Below are 18,972 nucleotides of genomic sequence, written 5' to 3'. Positions count from 1 at the left end.
ATTTATTACCCAACTCAGTTTTATAATCTGAAAGTTTATCAGAAACCTACATTCTAGAGCAAGTGTCAGAGTCCTTTCCAGGAGTCTCTCTGCAGAAGAAAACACATCTGCAAAAACATCAGAGTAAAATAACAACTGTCTGCAAATGACAGAAGACTCAAAAGTGGCAATTGACAAAGAAACTTGGCTATTTCTGTGACATACAACACTTTAAGATAATAGCTAGAATTGTGGCTGACAACCAGGACAGATCAGAATTTTAGGAATGTTATCTAAGTTTGTTAAACACTTATATTAATGACATTCACCCATACAATATAACCTAAGAAGGTTTACCATCACTTTTTTGACAATGATTCCCATGTAATTTAACATATCAAATAAGCCTAATTAGTTTCATATCTCCATATTTATAGAAAGAGAGAATGAATTATTCAAGAAGTCCCAGGGCCCCATTGGAAATTCTCAAAGTCTGAATTTTGGAGAAGTTTGTCAAAAATATTGAAAGGTTTTAAAACATTTGGTCAGATAGGAAACAATGCTTACTGTGACACAATGCTTAGTTTTCCATTTAACTAAAATGACAACAGATGTTAAAGGCAAACACACAGAGTTAAACAGTTAACAAAAAAAATCCAAGTTCTCTTAATAGAGAGATTTCAGCCTTTTAGAATATAGGAGATTATTTTGATAAAACGTAGAATTTCTGTATTTTAGGTATACTTACCCAGAGGTAAAGAAAAACTTTTTACAATCTCCTTCTCAAGAGCAGACTAAAAGTCAAGAAAATTATCCTTTTAAGAGAGAGAAAACCAAATTCTAATTTTGCACCACCTTACTTTTGACATTAAACCTCATTTACTTAATTCAATTCATTTTAATTTTAGCCAACTTGACCATGCACAAAACTTTTTTCTCAAGGTTCCTTTTCCGCAGATGTTCTATAACTTTCTTTTTACATTCAGAATTTGTCCCATGCTTTCTTTCTTCCATTTTAGTACTTTAAGACAAATTTATCTTTCTTAACAAAACAAACAAAAAAATATTTCCATTATTTATACCTTCTTTACTGAAAACAGACAACTTACTTTACTTGAATACAAAGATGTTTTCCCTATTAATTTTTAGTAGATTTACTCACGTATAATAATTATAATTCTTAACAATTAACAGGCCTTAATTTTTAGTGAAAACTAAGAAGCAACCAATTATAAGCTGTCTTTTACATTAGAGTTCTGTGGCTTGGCAAGTTTATAAATACTTTTCATAATTTCTAGAAACATGCTACTTCATAGTATACTTTTTAAATATAATCCAAGACATATTTACTAATAGACTCACACATCTTTTGGTTTCTCTGTAATAAGAATCCAAAAGTAGATAAACCTATATTTAATAATTAATGTCTAATATTTTATTCTTATGTGGAAATGTCCTACTCAATGAATTTTATCATTTAAATTGATTTAGCAAAACTCTAAGGTTTCAAGTTACCAAAAGGTTTTGAAGGATTTTTCAGGTACATACACCATAACACATAATTATAGTTTAAAAATTCACCCCAAATTTTTATTTTTTTCACTCTATTTAATTTACTTGTTCCCAATTATTTAGATTGCCTGCAAAACTTCATGAGACATTAGGCAAAATCAACTGTTATTCTAAGTTATTATTTTTGTTAACCAGTTTTGTAACAGAGATAACCTGAGCTTATTTGCCATAAACATAGAATAAAGTCTGCATGTCTGAATCATATCCAGTGCTGATAACTCTGAGGACATGTCCATTTCAATTAAACCAACAAACTTAAATAAGGTTTCACTTACCAAAGATTATTTTATATCATGTTAGCTTGAAAAACATTTGAGTTAGTTTCCATTACGTTTATGTAAGTGCTCACTTTAAGCCAATTGAATAGAGATCTTTTAGAAATTATATCATCTGGAGGTAAAAATATGACACATATATAACACATATATAAACATACATACACAGAGACTTTCACGCCTATTGTTTTAAAATTACTGTTATGAATCAGGTACATTAAAATAAGGCTCATTAGTTATTAAAGAATAATTAAGTCCAAATTTTGTTTGAAGTTTTTTCTACTAATATTTGTAGAGAAGACACTCAGGGTGCTAGGTCTTGGGTGAAGGTGCTCTTATGGTCATTTTTCTTTCCTTTGTTTCTTTTTTCCTTCTTTCTTCACTCTTAGGAATTGGTGATGGGCTAGATAACAGTTCCTGGAGAGGTTGCAAACTTTTGGAGATAAAGGAAAAAGTGGAATCTGAACTGCCTCTAGAGCTGCATTTCCAGTTTTGCAAAGATTCTTTTAGAGACAGTTGCTCTTAATTCCTCAGAAATTGGGTCATAATTTAAATGACATTATAAGGTGATCTACCTGTCCAACTACATCATCTCTAATTTACTTCTTTCTCTCTGGGTGCTTCATTTTATTTTAACTTAAGGAAGAAGGCCTAAAAATATTCCTATCAGGCTCTGAATATAAGCTTACAGTTTGGCCAAATTTCTGATTTTAAGTTGCTAAATCCTTTCAAGTATCTTGTCAGGTTTCAGCAAGAAAAAACAGTAATTATACCTGGTAGTATTGAACAAGTCCAGTAATCTTTAATAGAAGTTTTCCAGAAAATCTCTGAGTCTTGTCAACTTTTGGAAGGGCTCATATTGGACCTTGCTTCACAGGTAGATTATAGGGGTGTCTGTAAAGCCATGACCTAATAGACTTTTCTTTTAGGTACCTTTTATAACTTTTTATGTTTATTGTAACAAAACTTTAGAATTTTGTTACTTTAGAATTTTGAAGTCTTTTTTTTTAAGCCTTTTTTTAAATTGATGTTTTAATAGTTTTTAACATTGTGAAATTTTGGGTTGTACATTTTTGTTTGTCCATCACCATATATATGACTCCCTTCACCCCTTGTGCCCACCCCCCACCCCCATTGCCCCTGGTAACCACAATACAGTTTCCTCTGTCCATGTGTTGGTTTACAAGTGGGACTTTATCAGATTAAAGAGCTTCTATAAGACAAACGAAACCAGAATCAAGATGAACAGACAACCCACCAGCTGCGCGAGAATATTTGCAAAACGTACATCTGACAAGGGGTTGATCTCCATAATATATAAAGAACTCACACAACTGAACAACAGAAAAACAAACAACCCGATCAAAAAAATGGGCAGAGGAAATGAACAGACACTTCTCCAAAGAAGATATACAGATGGTCAATAGGCACATGAAAAGATGTTCAACATCACTAATCACCAGAAATCCAAATCAAAACAACACTAAGATATCACCTCATGCCTGTTAGAATGGCCATAATCACCAAGACAAAAAACAAGTGTTGGAGAGGATGTGGAGAAACAGGAACCCTCATACACAGCTGGTGGGAATGCAAAGTGGTGCAGCCTCTATGAAAAACAGTATGGAGATTCCTTTTCTTTTAAGTGCACTTTTAAATTCTTATCTAATCAGAACATTCCTTCTAATGGCCAATGTAATTCTCCTAAGGCTGATGGGAGTTGGGTAGGACTCTTAGCCACAAAAGGAAGTGCAACCCAGATTTTTGTGTTTTTGGGACCCCCCCCAACCTGAAGATTATCAAGCCAAGCCCTCAGGACATAAAACAAGCTTGGTAAGATTTTGCAGTTCTTTGTAAATATTTACAGCTTCTGGAACTTTTAGGTTTTGAGCAATTGTGCCAGAAGTTGGAGCACTTGACTCTTTAAAGATTAAAGATTTTCCTTGTTCCTCAGTTTTCAGGTTCAAAGAGAGCCCAAATTGCATAATAATTTTAAATTATCCCAGTTTATCTTGACAGCTATTTACAGTTATTTCCATTTTAGGGGGACTTTCCAAGTTGTCCATAACAAACAAGGTAATTTCTAGAGATAGTTTGTTATGGTCACTGTGAAACTTAGTCCTCAAACACAATTTTAACAAATAAAACAGTCAGGCATTGACAAACATAAACAGACACAGAAATCCAATACTGTGGGACTCTAATCCAGGGTCCTCTGGGACCCTACCCCAGAGTTTGAAGTTCTAACTGAATCCTTTGAGTGCCCCAGTGGCTGTTACCTTTTTAAATTATCTCCCATGGAGTGGGACCTGAACCCACAATTCTAGCCTTGGGACTCTAAGCCAGTAAAAATATCCCCAGTGGGGACTCTAACCCACAATCCTGATGAGATTATTAGACAATTTATGCGCATGCCTGTTTTAACTATGTCACTCACGCAACATATGTCTTGACTCAGGGATTTCTTCTCCCAAAAGACAAAAGAACACCAAGGGGCCTGGAGAACCAGGGTGGGAAATGAGAATCCAATCAGCCGAGCCTCTAGACAAAACTGCCTAGGCAGCTGCTTAGGGTCTACAAAGATACCACACACACTGCCAGGGGTTTCAGAGCCTTAGGCGGGTGGTCACAGGACCTAATCCCTTCATGGCTGCCAAAATTGTTATGGAGCAAGTGCTCACTACCTTGTGAACATAAAGAGTCAATTATTATGGCATCAGTCTTTTGGAAAAGAAAAGTAGCTTTATTTGCCGGATCAATCTGCAAGGAGACAGGTGATGTACGCTCTCAGATCTGTCTCTTTAGTGCAAAATTTATTGAATGCAAAATTATTGAGGCAAAATTTATTGGATGAAGGGCAGGGCAATCTGAAATGTGGAGACAGATGACTGGAGGTAAAAAGAAGTGAGGTAATTGATGATCTCCACAGGCATAGTCAAGCTTCATGGCTCTTCATAGGATGCATGTTGACAAAATGGTGGTGCTAGCATGGTCTGAGGGTGGAGTTTTCAGCTCTTTGATGTCTAAAAGGTCACTTGTTAGGCATTTGTATAGGCCCAGTTGATGAGTTGGTGGTCTCAACTGGCCTGAACTGGTCAAGAGAACTCAGTTCCCAAAAATCCAGTCTTAATTACTCTGTTTATAAGATTGGGTCAGTTGAAATGGTCCTACAATGCCCATGGTTACAATAACATATTTCAGGTCTTTGGAACATAAAGTCAGAAATTTACTCTCAAATGGTTTAAAGTAAAAGAAATTCCTTGTATGTACCTCTGACTCTTCTATAAATTTGTGATTGTTAAAAATTATATATGTACTTATAAATTATATATTTGAGCCAGCAAGGTTATACAAGCTGTACAAGCTCTAGACAAAAAAAGAATTGATATTGCCAGTGGACATCTGAAAAAGTGCTCAGCTTCATTAATCTTCATGGAAATGCAAATTAAAACTGCAATGAGAAATTATCACACACTCATCAAACAGTTACAATCAAAAAATAAGAGCTATACTAAACGTTGGCAAAGAAGTGAAACAACTGGCACTCTCACAGTAAAATTGTAAATTGGTTCAACCATTTGGACAATTGTTGGCAATGGTTACTAATACTGAAAACATACATAGCCAGGAGTTACACTCATGGGTATGTACTGAAGAGAAATGCAATACAATAGGCTACCTTGAGGATATGTATAAGAATGTTCGTAGCAGCCCCTAAATGACCATCACATTGTATTTGAAAAAATAAATTGTGGAACAATTATAAAACACTGTGCAGAAAGCATAACTTAACTACTTCTATTTGTACAACAATAAACTTCATAATATCAGAGACATAAATATTAATATTAAATCTAGCTACTAAAAAAACCCATATATAAGATTCATTTTATTTAAAATATATGATATCCTTTTAAAAAAACAGGCAAAACTCAAATATGGCATAATACAGAACACATTTAAAGAAAGGGTGGAGGTAGTATGTAGGGGATACATAAAGGGGCTTCTGGGGTCCTGACAAATTCTTTTTCTTGACCTGTGTGTTGGTTACCCAGTATATGTTCGTGTGATAATTCATTGGGCTGTACATTTAGTGTGCAACTTTCTTTCTTGTATTATGCTTCAATGAAAAGGCTTATTTAAAAAGAAACAGTTCTAATTCACAATTCTACCCAAGCAGAGGTTTGCGTCACTCTGTGACTATGGAGGGCATCACACTGATGCCATCCTGGCCATCTATCTGGGCAGCGATAGGAAATCTCTTCAAAGTGTGAGATCACTGAACTGAAAATTGGAAACCTGGACTCTAAGAAAAAATCTTTATTAATGTGTTGGAGACATTTGACCTCATTGAGTCACCAATTCCTCATTTGTAAAAATAAAGTGGATCTCTGAAATGACTTCTACCTCTAAAATATCTATGATTCTTTCATCTGCGAAAAGAGAAAGGGCCAAGGAAGAGCCTTCCCAGAAAGAAGGACAGCACAGACACACCATCTGTCCAGTAATATAATCGTAGCTCTAAAAAGAGCCATGGAACTTATTTTATCCAACATACTTTAGTGCACTTCTTTCAGAGTCTAGGGATGTGAGCCATCACCCAATTACTACTTCTCTGTCCTGGATAAAGGATTCGCTGATACCTGAGATCACACAAGTTCAAATGTTACAAAACGAAATGTTCTTAACTACCAAATGAATAAACTAGTGCTGCAATTATTAACTCAATATTTACTTTGAAGTTACTGATTATGGTAAATCCTGAACTATTGAATTATGGTACAGTCATGCATCACTTAATGACAGGGATGTGTTCTGAAAAATGCTATGTTAGGTAATTTCATTGCTGTGCAAATATCATGGAGTATACTGAAGGGGAACAAAATTTGCCACGCCAAAATGTATCTCTGTAACATGAAGATTATTTTAGGCTGATTATTTTTAAGAAACAAAAGACTCAGAAAGTTTTTGTTACCTTCCCCTCAACTGCCTAAAAGAATTCAGATTTAAAAAACCTGTCTCAGGAAGTGAGCTATCACAGCATAACACGAACTAGGTGGTAGACAGGGAGGAACCTAGAAAAGGCTGTTTGCTGGGCTTTCCTATATGTTCTTCTGTTTCTGTTTTGCCAAAAAAACACTTGTTTTCCAAACATTTGCTACTTTTCATCTACTTGTGAATTTCCTTCCTTCCATTTGAAGTCCCTGCCTCTCCCAACCCTCCAACATCTTTTTTTGTCTTTAGATGTGAGTGGTATTTAAGGTGAGGGCTTTGGCTATTTTGGCAAGTACTTGGTTTTCCTGGGTATCTTCCATCTATACATGTTATTAAACTTTTGGGTTTTTTTCTCCTGTTATTCTGTGTCATGTCAATTTAATTCTTAGACCAGACGAGAAAACCTAGAAGTATAGGGCAAATTTTTTCCCTCTTCTACAGTACTTACACAAACCTACATATTATAGCCTATCTCATACCTAGGCTATATGGTACTGATACATGGGACCACCATTGTATATCCACTTTATGATTGATCAAAATGTCTTTATACATTTTAATATGGTAGTCTTTGATGAAGCATTAAAGATTAGCTATTCTTCATATACAAGCCACAGAATACACTGCAATGCAATACAAAGTCATAAATTCCCAACAGGTCATCGATCTGAGAATCTAGAATGTTGAGTAATTTTTGGATCAAATAATTTACTTCAGTATTTTCTTAAATCTGGCTGCATATTGAAATCATCTCTGGTGTATTCTTAAAATAATTACCAATACCTGGGCCCCACTAATAACGAATTAAACCAGAATTTCCATCGTGGAGCATTGGTGAAAAGGATAACATGATTAAAGAACATTTTATTTTTATCGTTATCAGTAGGCCAAAGTCCACTGAGAAGAGATTAGAGCTGATCTAGCTGACGTGTCACTTTGTATGCAAAAGAGTCACAAGTTGAACTAACATGGAGTGTTATAAAAGCTTTAGATTTCATGCTCACAGTCATCTACTTAAGAAAAGAGGGTATCAATGGATCCAGCTGTGGTCCTGGTGCTCTGTCTCTCCTCTTTCCTTCTCCTTTCCCTCTGGAAACAGAGCTCCAGGAAAGGGAAGCTCCCGCCTGGCCCCACTCCTCTCCCTATTATTGGAAATATCCTGCAGTTAGATATTAAGAACATCAGCAAATCCTTAAGTAATGTAAGTATGTTTTATGTTCCTCGAGTGACTTGCAAAGGAAAAGTAAATTAACACCAGTTTTAAAAATAAAATACATTCCTGGGGGCACACAATTAAACAAGGTCATTGTAAATCAAGTTACTTCCTGTAAATTTTGATATTTCTTTTGCCTTTTCTGGTCTGTCATTGTCATAAATAGTGGAATGAGATAATGAGTTTTGTGAATAGAGAAACATTTAGGTTTTTGTATGGTAGAATCAAAATAATAAAGTGGAAAATGCCAGGAGTGTTTTTTACCTTCTTTGCTTTGTAGCCATTTTCTATATTTTCTAGCTAAAGGTAAATGGTAAGGGAAGTGTTTTGTGATTAGAGATTTCATTCCTCAAGTCATCTACTATATAAGCTGTGTGCTTTGTTCAAGTAGCCGTGAAAATTGAACTTCTCTGAAGAAGCAAATCATGCCTGATGTCAAGGAAATGTCTCTGGGTTCAGCACCAGCATGAGTGAATGAAAGAAGTAATTAGTCAGGGCCTAATGGTAGTAACAGCATTCATCTGGATTCTGCATAAAGCTGCTGTCTGTACCATACGAATGCTTCATAGTGGGAGAAATAGGTCTTCCATGAGATGCTTCCTGTCCTGGCACTACCTCTGTGGTGCTCACTCTCTTTCTGTGTTAGTCATACCAGTAGATCACAAACAGCGCTGGGCATTAGAATTAGTTGAATAATTTCTCAAAATATAGATTTCTAGTATTCATTGCGGGGCTACTGAATCAGAATCCCCATGGGAAGAGCTCTACAGGTGACCCTGAAGCAGTCAGCTGGGTATTGGTCCAAAGGTGAACATTGAGGATTGATATATTGCTGAAGGATCAGAGGTCAAATAAGAAGAGGTTCAAATTTGGATCTTTAATATAGTAGCCATGGGATGTTGGAATGAATTGGAATTCTCTGACCTCAGTTTTATTATTCATAAGTGGAGCAAATAAATCTACTGAAGCTGCTGATATGAGGATTAATTGTAATCTGGGTACCAATTACTCAGGCCATTGCCTGGCACATCGCAGGCCATTCATCAATGACAGCTATAAAAATCACCCTCATATACACCTATTAAATTCAGAAATACTTTACGCTGTGTGTAGCAGAATAAAAATGTAAAAATAGGATGATAATATCATTCTGAATTAGGCACAATATGGTATCAAATAGTGACTTCTTTTGCTATTATTTTCATCTCCTTTCCCAGCTCTCAAAAGTCTATGGCCCTGTGTTCACTCTGTATTTGGGCTTGAAGCCCACTGTGGTGCTGCATGGATATGAAGCAGTGAAGGAAGCCCTGATTGATTTGGGGGAGGAGTTTTCTGGAAGAGGCAGTTTCCCAGCGGCTGAAAGAGCTAATAAAGGACTTGGTAGGTGTGCAGGTGTGCATGCTCTGCATTGGTAATGGGGGTGGGGAGGATGGAAAACAGGAATTTGGAGAGCCCCTTAGCAGAGCTTGGCCCAGCTGCAAGGCTGCCAAGTGTCAGCTGCTTCTTACTTACCTAGGACCTCCTTCTCAGTTTCTGTTTCCCCTCCCGGTAGGAATCATTTTCAGCAATGGAAAGAGGTGGAAGGAAATCCGGCGCTTCTCCCTCATGACCCTGCGGAATTTCGGGATGGGGAAGAGGAGCATTGAGGACCGAGTTCAAGAGGAAGCCCGCTGCCTTGTGGAGGAGTTGAGAAAAACCAATGGTAGTGATTCTATACTCTGTAACTCTGACCTTGACAGGCTGTTCTCCTTTCTAATGATGTCCTTGGAAACATTTCAGGGATGGCCAAATCTTTCATTGTGGGTAGTGGCTAGCAGCCCACATGTGCAGGAGGAAGAATTTGAAGTAGAGAATCAAGGGAGCTTCTGTATCTATTGTTGTGTATACTGTGCTTGTTGGGTGTGTACACCCATGATTGTCCATACAGTGTGGGTATAAACAGTTATTTAACCCTAGGCTTTCCTGAACTTTGTTTGTCTTCAAATCAGAAATCATAAGAATAGTTTTGAGTCATTTTCTGAAAGAGTTAGAGAACAATGTTTTTCCTATAGCGTGAATGTAGTTGACCTATTCCAGAGGATTTCATCAGGGAACACTTGTCAAGTGAAATTGGTGGGAATGACCTCATCACACTCTTATGGAGCGTGAAACAAGTGATGAGTACTTTGACTTAATTGGACTATATTTAAACGGTCAGCCTCACAGACATATCTGACTGTTTCTTCCAGGGTCCATGCCTACATTTCTGGCCAATGATAATGCCATCTATGATTTTTTTTTAATTGATGTCTTAATAGTTTATAACATTGTGAAATTTTGGTTGTACATTTTTGTTTGTCAATCACCATATACGTGTCTCCCTTCACCCTTTGTGCCCATCCCCAACCCCCATTGCCCCTGGTAACCACAATACAGTTTTCTCTGTCCATGTGTTGGTTTATATTCCACATACAAGTGAGATCATATCATGTTTGTCTTTCTCTTTTTGGCTTATTTCACTTAAGAAAATACCCTCCAGGTCTATCCATGTTGTTGCAAATGGGATGATTTTGTCTTTTTTCATGGCTGAGTAGTATTCCATTGTATATCTATACCACATCTTCTGGATCCAATCATCAGTTGAGGGACACTTGGGTTGCTTCCACTTCTTGGCTATAGTGAATAATGCTGCAATGAACATAGGGGTGCATAAACCTCTTTGGATTGTAGAATTCAGGATTGTTGGATATAGTCCCAGTAGTGGGATAGCTGGATCATAGGGTATTTCTATTTTTAATTTTTTGAGGAATCTCCATACTGTTTTCCATAGAGGCTGCACCAGTTTGCATTCCCACCAGCTGTGTATGAGGGTTCCCGTTTCTCCACATCCTCTCCAACATTTGTTATTTTTTGTCTTGGTGATTATAGCCATTCTAACGAGTGTGAGGTGATATCTTAGTGTTGTTTTGACTTGCATTTCCCTAATGATTAGTGATGTTGAACATCTTTTCATATGCCATCTATGGTTTTAAGTGCTTACACACATGTTCATGCAGTTCTCATCAATTATGATTTCTCTGTAAAGATAGTACTATTTTTAAAATGTCAGCATTAATTATTTCTTGTTATTCAATACTCATTCTATTGATTTATATGTTTTGAATAAATATGTGCTACACTGTTATTCTTCAAAATACACAAATACCAAGCTACAATATGTCTTATTTAACTAGATTTCAACCACTATCAATAACTACTTACCCTGTCTTCTCTTAGTGGAATTTGGCTATGTTTTCAGTTTACTAAATTTTGCTCCATCTTTATTGGATTTTGGTAACAAATTCATGGCACAGTAATTATTTACCTCCCACTGCCAGGTGTAATGACCTGTAAAGTACCTGTCACGATGATTTTGATTTTCAGCTTGGATTGCAAACTACTCTGTTTTTTAACTCTTTCTTCCATATGAAGTGAAAGGAAAGATTGAAAATCAGTTTTTATTTGTGAATTCCATACACACAAATAAATCCCCAAGGCTTCCCAAATTACCCTCTCCCAATCTAGCTAAAACAAAAGTTGTTTTAAAGTTTAGCTCCTTGGAGCATTTCAAGTAGCATGGTATAGATGCCACTAACTACACATATTTCCTTATATTCCATGCCCTACCATTTCTTCCCAATACTTTTAAAAGAATTGTAGTAAAAAGACATAATGTGAAATCTACTCTCTTAAAAAATTGTGTTCAATATTGTTAACTATAATCACACTGTGTACAACAGGTCTCTAGAACTTTTCATTTCACATGACTAATACTCTATACCCATTGAACTGTGACTCTCTGTTTCCTCTTCCCCCAGGCTCTGGCAATCGGCATTCTACTTTCTGTTTCTATGAGGCCGACTACTTTAGACACTTCATATAAATGGAATTATGCATTATTAGTCCTTCTGTGATCGGCTTATTTCACTTAGCACAATGTCTTCAAGGTTCATCCATGTTACAGCGTATGCCAAAATTTCTTTCATTTTTTATGGCTGAATAATATTCCAGAGTATGTATTTGCCACATTTTGTCCATCCATTCATCACTGATGGACATTTAGGTTGCTTCAACTTCTTGGCTATTGTGAATAATGTTACGATGAATGTGGGAGTGCAAACATCTCTTTGAGATCCTGATTTCAGTTCTTTTGTATAAATACCCAGAAGTTGGATTGCTAGGTCACATAGCAATTTGATTTTTAATTTTTTGAGGAAACGCCATACCATTTTCCACAGAATTGCACTATTTTACATCCTACCAACTACTTACAAGGGTTCAATTTCCCCACACCCTCACCAACACTTCTTTTCTTTTCTTTTCTTTTCTTTTTTTTTTTGATAATGGCCATCTTAACAACTGTGAGATGATACCTCATTGCTTTTGAATCTCATTTCCTAATAATTAGTGATGTTGAGCATCTTTTCACATACGTGTTGACGATTTGTATGCCTTCTTTTTTTTAAATGCCCACAAGTTAAAGATATTGTTTAATTCATTAATGAGGAAATCAGTAAGGTGTTACAACTAGTTCAAAGGAGAAGGGTCAAAAAGTACAATCCTATTTAAAGTAAAAGAATGTTGATGTGAATGTGCAAACGAAGGAAAAACTACCTAGAAAAGTCAATTGAAGCTCTACTGGACAGGACAGAATTTGTATATCTATATAGAGGAATTATTTTGCTTTGCTATCAGTTATTGATAACTTAAAAAGTTGCAAAATAACTCCCATAGAATCCAAAATCACTCCTATATATAGAGCAGGGGGGTGAGCTATAGACAATTCATAGTTTTCCTCTGAAGTACATATTTTCCCTATGCTGTAGCTGTAACTACACCTACATAGCCAAGATTTTTTAAAAAATCAACAATGGGGCTGGCCCTGTGGCCTGTAGCGGTTAACTGTGCACATTCCACTGCTGGCAGCCTGGGTTCAGATCCGGGGTGCACACCGACGCACCGCTTGTCAGGCCATGCTGTGGCGCTATCCCACATAAAGTGGTGGAAGATGGGCACAGATGATAGCCCAGGGCCAGTCTTCCTCAGCAAAAAGAGGAGGATTGGCATGGATGTTAGCTCAGGGCTGATCTTCCTCACAAAAAAAATAAAAATAAAAAATCATCCTTCTTGAAATTGTGTGATCTACACTTAATATTTCTTTTTTCACTCCCAGCTTTATTGAGATATAGTTGATATATAACATTGTGTAAGTTTAAGGTGTATGTGTGTTGATTTGATACACTCACATATTTGCTAACACCTCCATTAGGTCACATAATTACCATTTCTTTGGAGAACATTTAAGATCTACTCTCTTAGAAAATTTCAAGTGTACAATACAGAGGTGTTAACTAGAATGACCACGTTGTGCATTAGATCCCCAGAATTTGTATATCTTCCAACTGGAAGTTTGTACTCTTTGACCAACATCTCCCCATTTCCCCCAGTCCCACGGCCCTGGTGACCACTCTTCTAATCTCTGTTTCTACATTTTAGCTGTTTTAGATTCCATCTATAAGTGATATGATGCAGTATTTGTCTTTTTCTATCTGACTTATTTCACTTAGCATAATGCCCTCAATGTTGAATCCATGTTGAAACAAATGACAGGATTTTGTTCTTTTTCATGGCTGAATAATATTCCATTGTGTATATATATATATATATGTGTGCGTGTGTGTGTGTGTGTGTGTGTGTATGTATATATATCACATCTTCTTCATCCATAATCTGCTGATGAACACAAAGGTTGTTTTCATATCTTGGCTATTGTGAATAATGCTAATAAATACCATTAATAATGCTAATAATGCTAATAAACATAGGAGTGCCAAAATCTCTTCAAGATCCTGTGTTCATTTTCTTCAGACATGGACTCAGAAGTAGGATTACTGGGTCATATGATAATTCTATTTTTAATTTTTTGAGGAATCTCCATGCTGTTTTCCATAGTTGTTATACCAATTTACATTTCCACCAACAGCGCACAAGGGTTCCATTTTCTCCTCATCCTTGCCAACACTTGTTATCTTTTGACGTTTTGATGATAGCCATTCTAACTGGTGTGAGGTGATATCTCACTGTGGTTTTGATTTTGATTTCCCTGATAATTCGTGATGTTGAGCACCTTTTCATGTACCTGTTGGCCATTTGTATGTCTTCTTTGGAAAAATTCTATTCAATTCCTATGCTTATTTTTAATCAGAAGTTTTTTTCTGTTGAGTTATATGAGTTCTTTACATGTTTTTGATATTAACCCTCTATCAGATATATGGATGGCAAATATTTTCTCCCATTTCTTAGGTTGCCTTTTTGTTTTGTTGATCATTTGTTTGGCTGTGTAGAAGCTTTTAAAGTTTGATGTAGTCTCACTTGTTTCTTTTTGCTTTACTTGCTTGTGATTTTGGTGCAGATCAAAAAAAATCCTTGCCAAGACAATGTCAAGAAACTTTTTCCCTAAGTATCCTTTTAGGAATTTTGTGGTTTCAGGTCTTACATTTAAGTCTTTAGTCCATTCTGAGTCAACTTTTGTGAGTAGTGTAAGATAGGGATTCTGTTTCATTCTTTAGTATGTGAATATCTAGTTTTCCCAGAACCGTTTATTGAAGAGACTATTCTTTCCTCCATTGAGTATTTGCGGCCCCCTTGTAAAATGTTAGTTGATAGTATACATGTGGGTTTATTTCTGAACCTCAATTCTGTTCCATTGGTCTTTGCATCTGTTTTTAAGCCAATACTATACTGTTTCGATTACTATAGCTTTCTAATATAATTTGATATCAGGAAATTTAATGCCTTAAGCTTTTTTCTTCTTTCTCAGGATTGTTTTGGGTATTCTGGGTCTTTTTTGGTTCCATATGAATTTTAGCATTGTTTTTTATATTTCCCTAAAAAATGGATTAGAATTTTGATATTGATTGCATTGAATGTATAGAAGGCTTTGGGTAGTATGGAAATTTTAACTATATTAATTTTTTCTGATGCATGAACACTGGATATGTTTCCATTTATCAGTGTCTTCTTCAATTATTTTCACCAGTGTCCTACGAGAGGTCAGTTTACAGATCTTTCACTTCCTTGGTTAAATTTATTCCTAAGTATTCTATTGTTTTTGTTGCTCTTTAAAAAAAGATTGTTTTTTTCAGAGAGTTTGCTGTTAGTATATAGAAAGAGAAATGATTTTTGTATGTTGATTTTGTATCCTGCAACTTTAGTAACTTTATTGGTTAGTTCTAACAGTTTTTGGTGGAGTCTTTAGGATTTTCTGTGCTATAATATAATACCATCTGCAAGCAGACAATTTTACTTCCTCCTTTCCCTTTGAATTTTTTTATTTCTTTTTCTTGTCTGATTGCTCAGGCTAGGACTTCCAGTACTATGTAATAGTAATAGGAGTAGTAGGAGTGGGCACCCTCCTATTGTCTCTGGTCTTAGAGGAAAAGCTTCCATCCTTTCCACTTTGAGTACGATATTAGCTATGGGCTTGTCATATATGATCTTTTCTATGTTGAGTAGAGGAGTATAGAAGTGCCTATATCATGAAAGGATGTTGAATTTTGTCAAATGTTTTTTCTGCATCTGTTGAGATGATCATATGATTTTTATTTCTCATTCTATTAATGTGGTATATCACATGTATAGATTTGCATATGTTGTACCATCCTTGCATCCGAGGGATGAATCCAACTTGATCATTGTGTATGATCCTTTAATGTGCTGTTAAATTTGGTTTGCTGTGCATTTTGTTGAGAATTTTGCATCTTAATTCATCAGAGATATTGGCCTGCAGTTTTCTGTTCTTGTAGTGTCCTTATATGCTTTGCTATCAGGGAAATGCTGGCCTCCCGAAATGAGTTTGGGAATGTTCCTTCCTCTTCAATATTTCTAAAGGGTTTGAGAATGATTGACAATGTTCACCTATCTTTAAATGTTTGGTAGAATTCACTAGTGAAACATGTGGTTCTGGGCTTTTCTTTGTTGGAAGGTTTGATTACTAACTCATGTACCTTACTCATTATTGGTCTGTTCATATTTTCTATTTCCTCATGATTTGGTCCTGGTAGGTTGTATGTTTCTAGGAATTTACCCATTCCTTCTAGTGTGTCCAATTTGTTGGTGTATAATTGTCCTTATAGTCTTTTCCATTTTGTTTTGTATTTCTGTGATGTCAGTTGTAATGTATCCCTTTCATTTCTGATTTTAATTATTTGAGTATTCTGTCTTTTTTCTTAGCTTGGATAATGTTTTGTCGATTTTGTTTATAGTTTCCAAAAACCAGCTTTAATTTCATTGATTTTTTTCTATTGTTTTTCTGGTCTCTCTTTTATTTATTTATGCTCTGATCTTTATTTCTTTTCTTCTTCTAACTTTGGACTTAGTTTGTTCTTTTTTCTGGTTCCTCAAGATGTCAAGTACATTGTTTATTTTATATCTTTATTAATTTTTATATAAATAAAAACTTTTTATTTTAAAATTATAAAAGAAGTACAATACTAAGTATGTAAAGCAGTTAATGAACATCTACCTTCTTCCTCAACCCATCCCTGATCCCTATGCTTGGCAACTTCGTTAGCCAGAGGTATCACTGTTAACAATTTAGTGTGTGACTTCTAGGCATTTCTCTATGTTTTGGAAAAAATGAGATCATAAATACTGTTCTGCATCTCGTTTTATTCACTTATTATATCAAGGGCATAATTCCATGCATACTTATAACATTTCATTGCATGTATGAACTATCATTTATTTAGCCATGTGCCTATTCGTGAAATTTGTATTGTTTCCAATTTGTGGCTGTAGGCTGCAATGAATATCCTTCCATACATTTGCATATTTTTACTGGTAATAATGGAAAATACATTTTTATTATAATTTAAAACATTGATATATGTATAATTGACTTTTTATGTGTGTATACAGCTCTAAGTTTTAATGCATATATAGATTCGTGCAACTGCCACCACAATCAGAATACAGAAGAGTTTCATCACCCCAAAAATCTTGTTTGCACTGCCCCTTTGTAGACAAATCTCTTTCACTCCTAATCCATGGGAGCCATTCATCTCTTCTTCACTGTTATATAGTTTGCCTTTTATTTATTGTAATTAATGTTACAATGAATATGGATATGCCTATATCTTTTTGAGTTAGTGTTTTCATTTTCTTTGTATATAGATCCAGAAGTGGAATTGCTGATCCTTCTTTATTCTTAATGTAGAGGTTTATAACTATAAACTTCCCTCTTTGAACTACTTTTGCTGTATCCTGTAAGTTATGGTATTCTGTGTTTTCCTTTTTGTTTTAAGATATTTTTTGATTTCCCTCTTGATTAGTCCTTTGACCAATGGTCATTCAGGAGTGTGTTGTTTAATTTCCACATATATATGAATTTTCCAGTTTTCCTTTTGCTATTGATTCCTAGTTTTATACAAATGAGGTCAAAAAAGATACTTGGTATGATTGCAATATTCTTAAATTTGTTAAGACTTGATTTGTGACCTCACATATGATCTATCCTAGAGAATGTTTTGTGTGTGCTTGAGAAGAATGTGCATTCTGCTGCCGTTGGATGGAATTTTCTGTATATGTCTGCTGGGTGCATTTGGTCTAAAGTGTAGTTCAAGTCTACTGTTTCCTATTGATTTTCTGTCTGGATGATCTATCCATTGTTGAAAGTGGAGTATTAAAGTCCCCTACTATTACTGTTTGTTGCTTATTTCTCCCTTTATTTTTTTTATTTATTTTTTGTTTATTGCAGTAACATTGGTTTATAACATTGTGTAAATTTCAGGTGTATATCATTATACTTCTATTTCTGCATAGATTACATGTTCACCACCCAAATACTAATTACAACCCATCACCACACACGTGCTGAATTATCACTTTTGCTTTCCTCCCTCCCCCCTTCCCCTCTGGTAACCACCAATCCAATCTCTGTTTCTATGTGTTTGTTTGTTGTTGTTATTATCTACTACTTAATGAAGGAAATCATATGGTATTTGACCTTCTCCCTCTGATTTATTTCACTTTGCATAATACCCTCAATGTCCATCCATGTTGTCACAAATGGCTGGATTTCATCGTTTCTAACGGCTGAGTAGTATTCCATTGTGTATATATGCCACATCTTCTTTATCCATTTGTCCCTTGATGGGCACATAGGTTGCTTCCAAGTCTTGGCTATTGTGAATAACACTGCAATGAACACAGGGGTGCATGTATCTTTATGCATTGGTGTTTTCAAGTTCTTTGGATAAATACCCAGCAGTGGAATAGCTGGATCATATGGTAGTTCTATCCTTGATTTTTTGAGGAATCTCCATACTGTTTTCCATAGTGGCTGCACCAGTTTGCACTCCCACCAGCAGTGTATGAGAGTTCCCTTCTCTCCACAACCTCTCCAACACATGTTGTTTCTTGTCTTGTTAATTATAGCCATTCTGACGGGCGGGAGGTGATATCTCATTGTAGTTTTGATTTGCATTTCCCTGATAGCTAATGATTTTGAACATCTTTTCGTGTGTCTGTTGGCCATCTGTATATCTTCTTTGGAGAAATGTCTGTTCAGGTCTTTTGCCCATTTTTTAATTGGGTTGTTAGTTTTTTTGTTGTTGAGATGCATGAGTTCTTTATATATTTTGGAGATTACCCCTTATCAGATATATGGTTTGCACATATCTTCTCCCAATTGTTAGGTTGTCTTTTTGTTTTGTTGACGGTTTCCTTTGCTGTGCTGAAGCTTTTTAGCTTGATGTAGTCCCATTTGTTTATTTTTTCTATTGTTTCTCTTGCCAGGTCAGACATGGTGCTTGAAAATATGTTGCTAAGACTGATGTCAAAGAGTGTACTGCTTATGTTTTCTTCTAGAAGTTTCATTGTTTCAGGTCTTATATTCAAATCTTTAATCCATTTGAAGTT

At 35.5% G+C, this 18,972-nt stretch overlaps 1 protein-coding gene and 1 pseudogene across 1 annotated transcript in view; one reads left to right on the top strand and one right to left on the bottom strand.

Moving 5' to 3' along the window:
- LOC106801494 (cytochrome P450 2C19-like) overlaps nt 1–18,972 on the bottom strand; it is a 281,591-nt pseudogene that overhangs the window by 197,229 nt on the left and 65,390 nt on the right.
- LOC101403918 (cytochrome P450 2C19-like) overlaps nt 7,855–18,972 on the top strand; it is a 36,765-nt gene continuing 25,647 nt past the window's right edge. Inside the window, exons 1-3 of the mRNA XM_004427868.2 lie at nt 7,855–8,022; nt 9,252–9,414; nt 9,587–9,736. Of these exons, the coding sequence (XP_004427925.1) occupies nt 7,855–8,022; nt 9,252–9,414; nt 9,587–9,736 (481 nt within the window). The remainder of the gene's footprint in view (nt 8,023–9,251; nt 9,415–9,586; nt 9,737–18,972) is intronic.

The sequence above is a fragment of the Ceratotherium simum genome, chromosome 6 (genome assembly GCF_057802395.1).
Source record: "Ceratotherium simum simum isolate JZ-2026a chromosome 6, ASM5780239v1, whole genome shotgun sequence".
In the NCBI taxonomy this organism is placed as follows: domain Eukaryota; kingdom Metazoa; phylum Chordata; class Mammalia; order Perissodactyla; family Rhinocerotidae; genus Ceratotherium; species Ceratotherium simum.
Note: the sequence above shows the minus strand (reverse complement) of the source record. Positions and strands in the feature narration are given on the sequence as shown.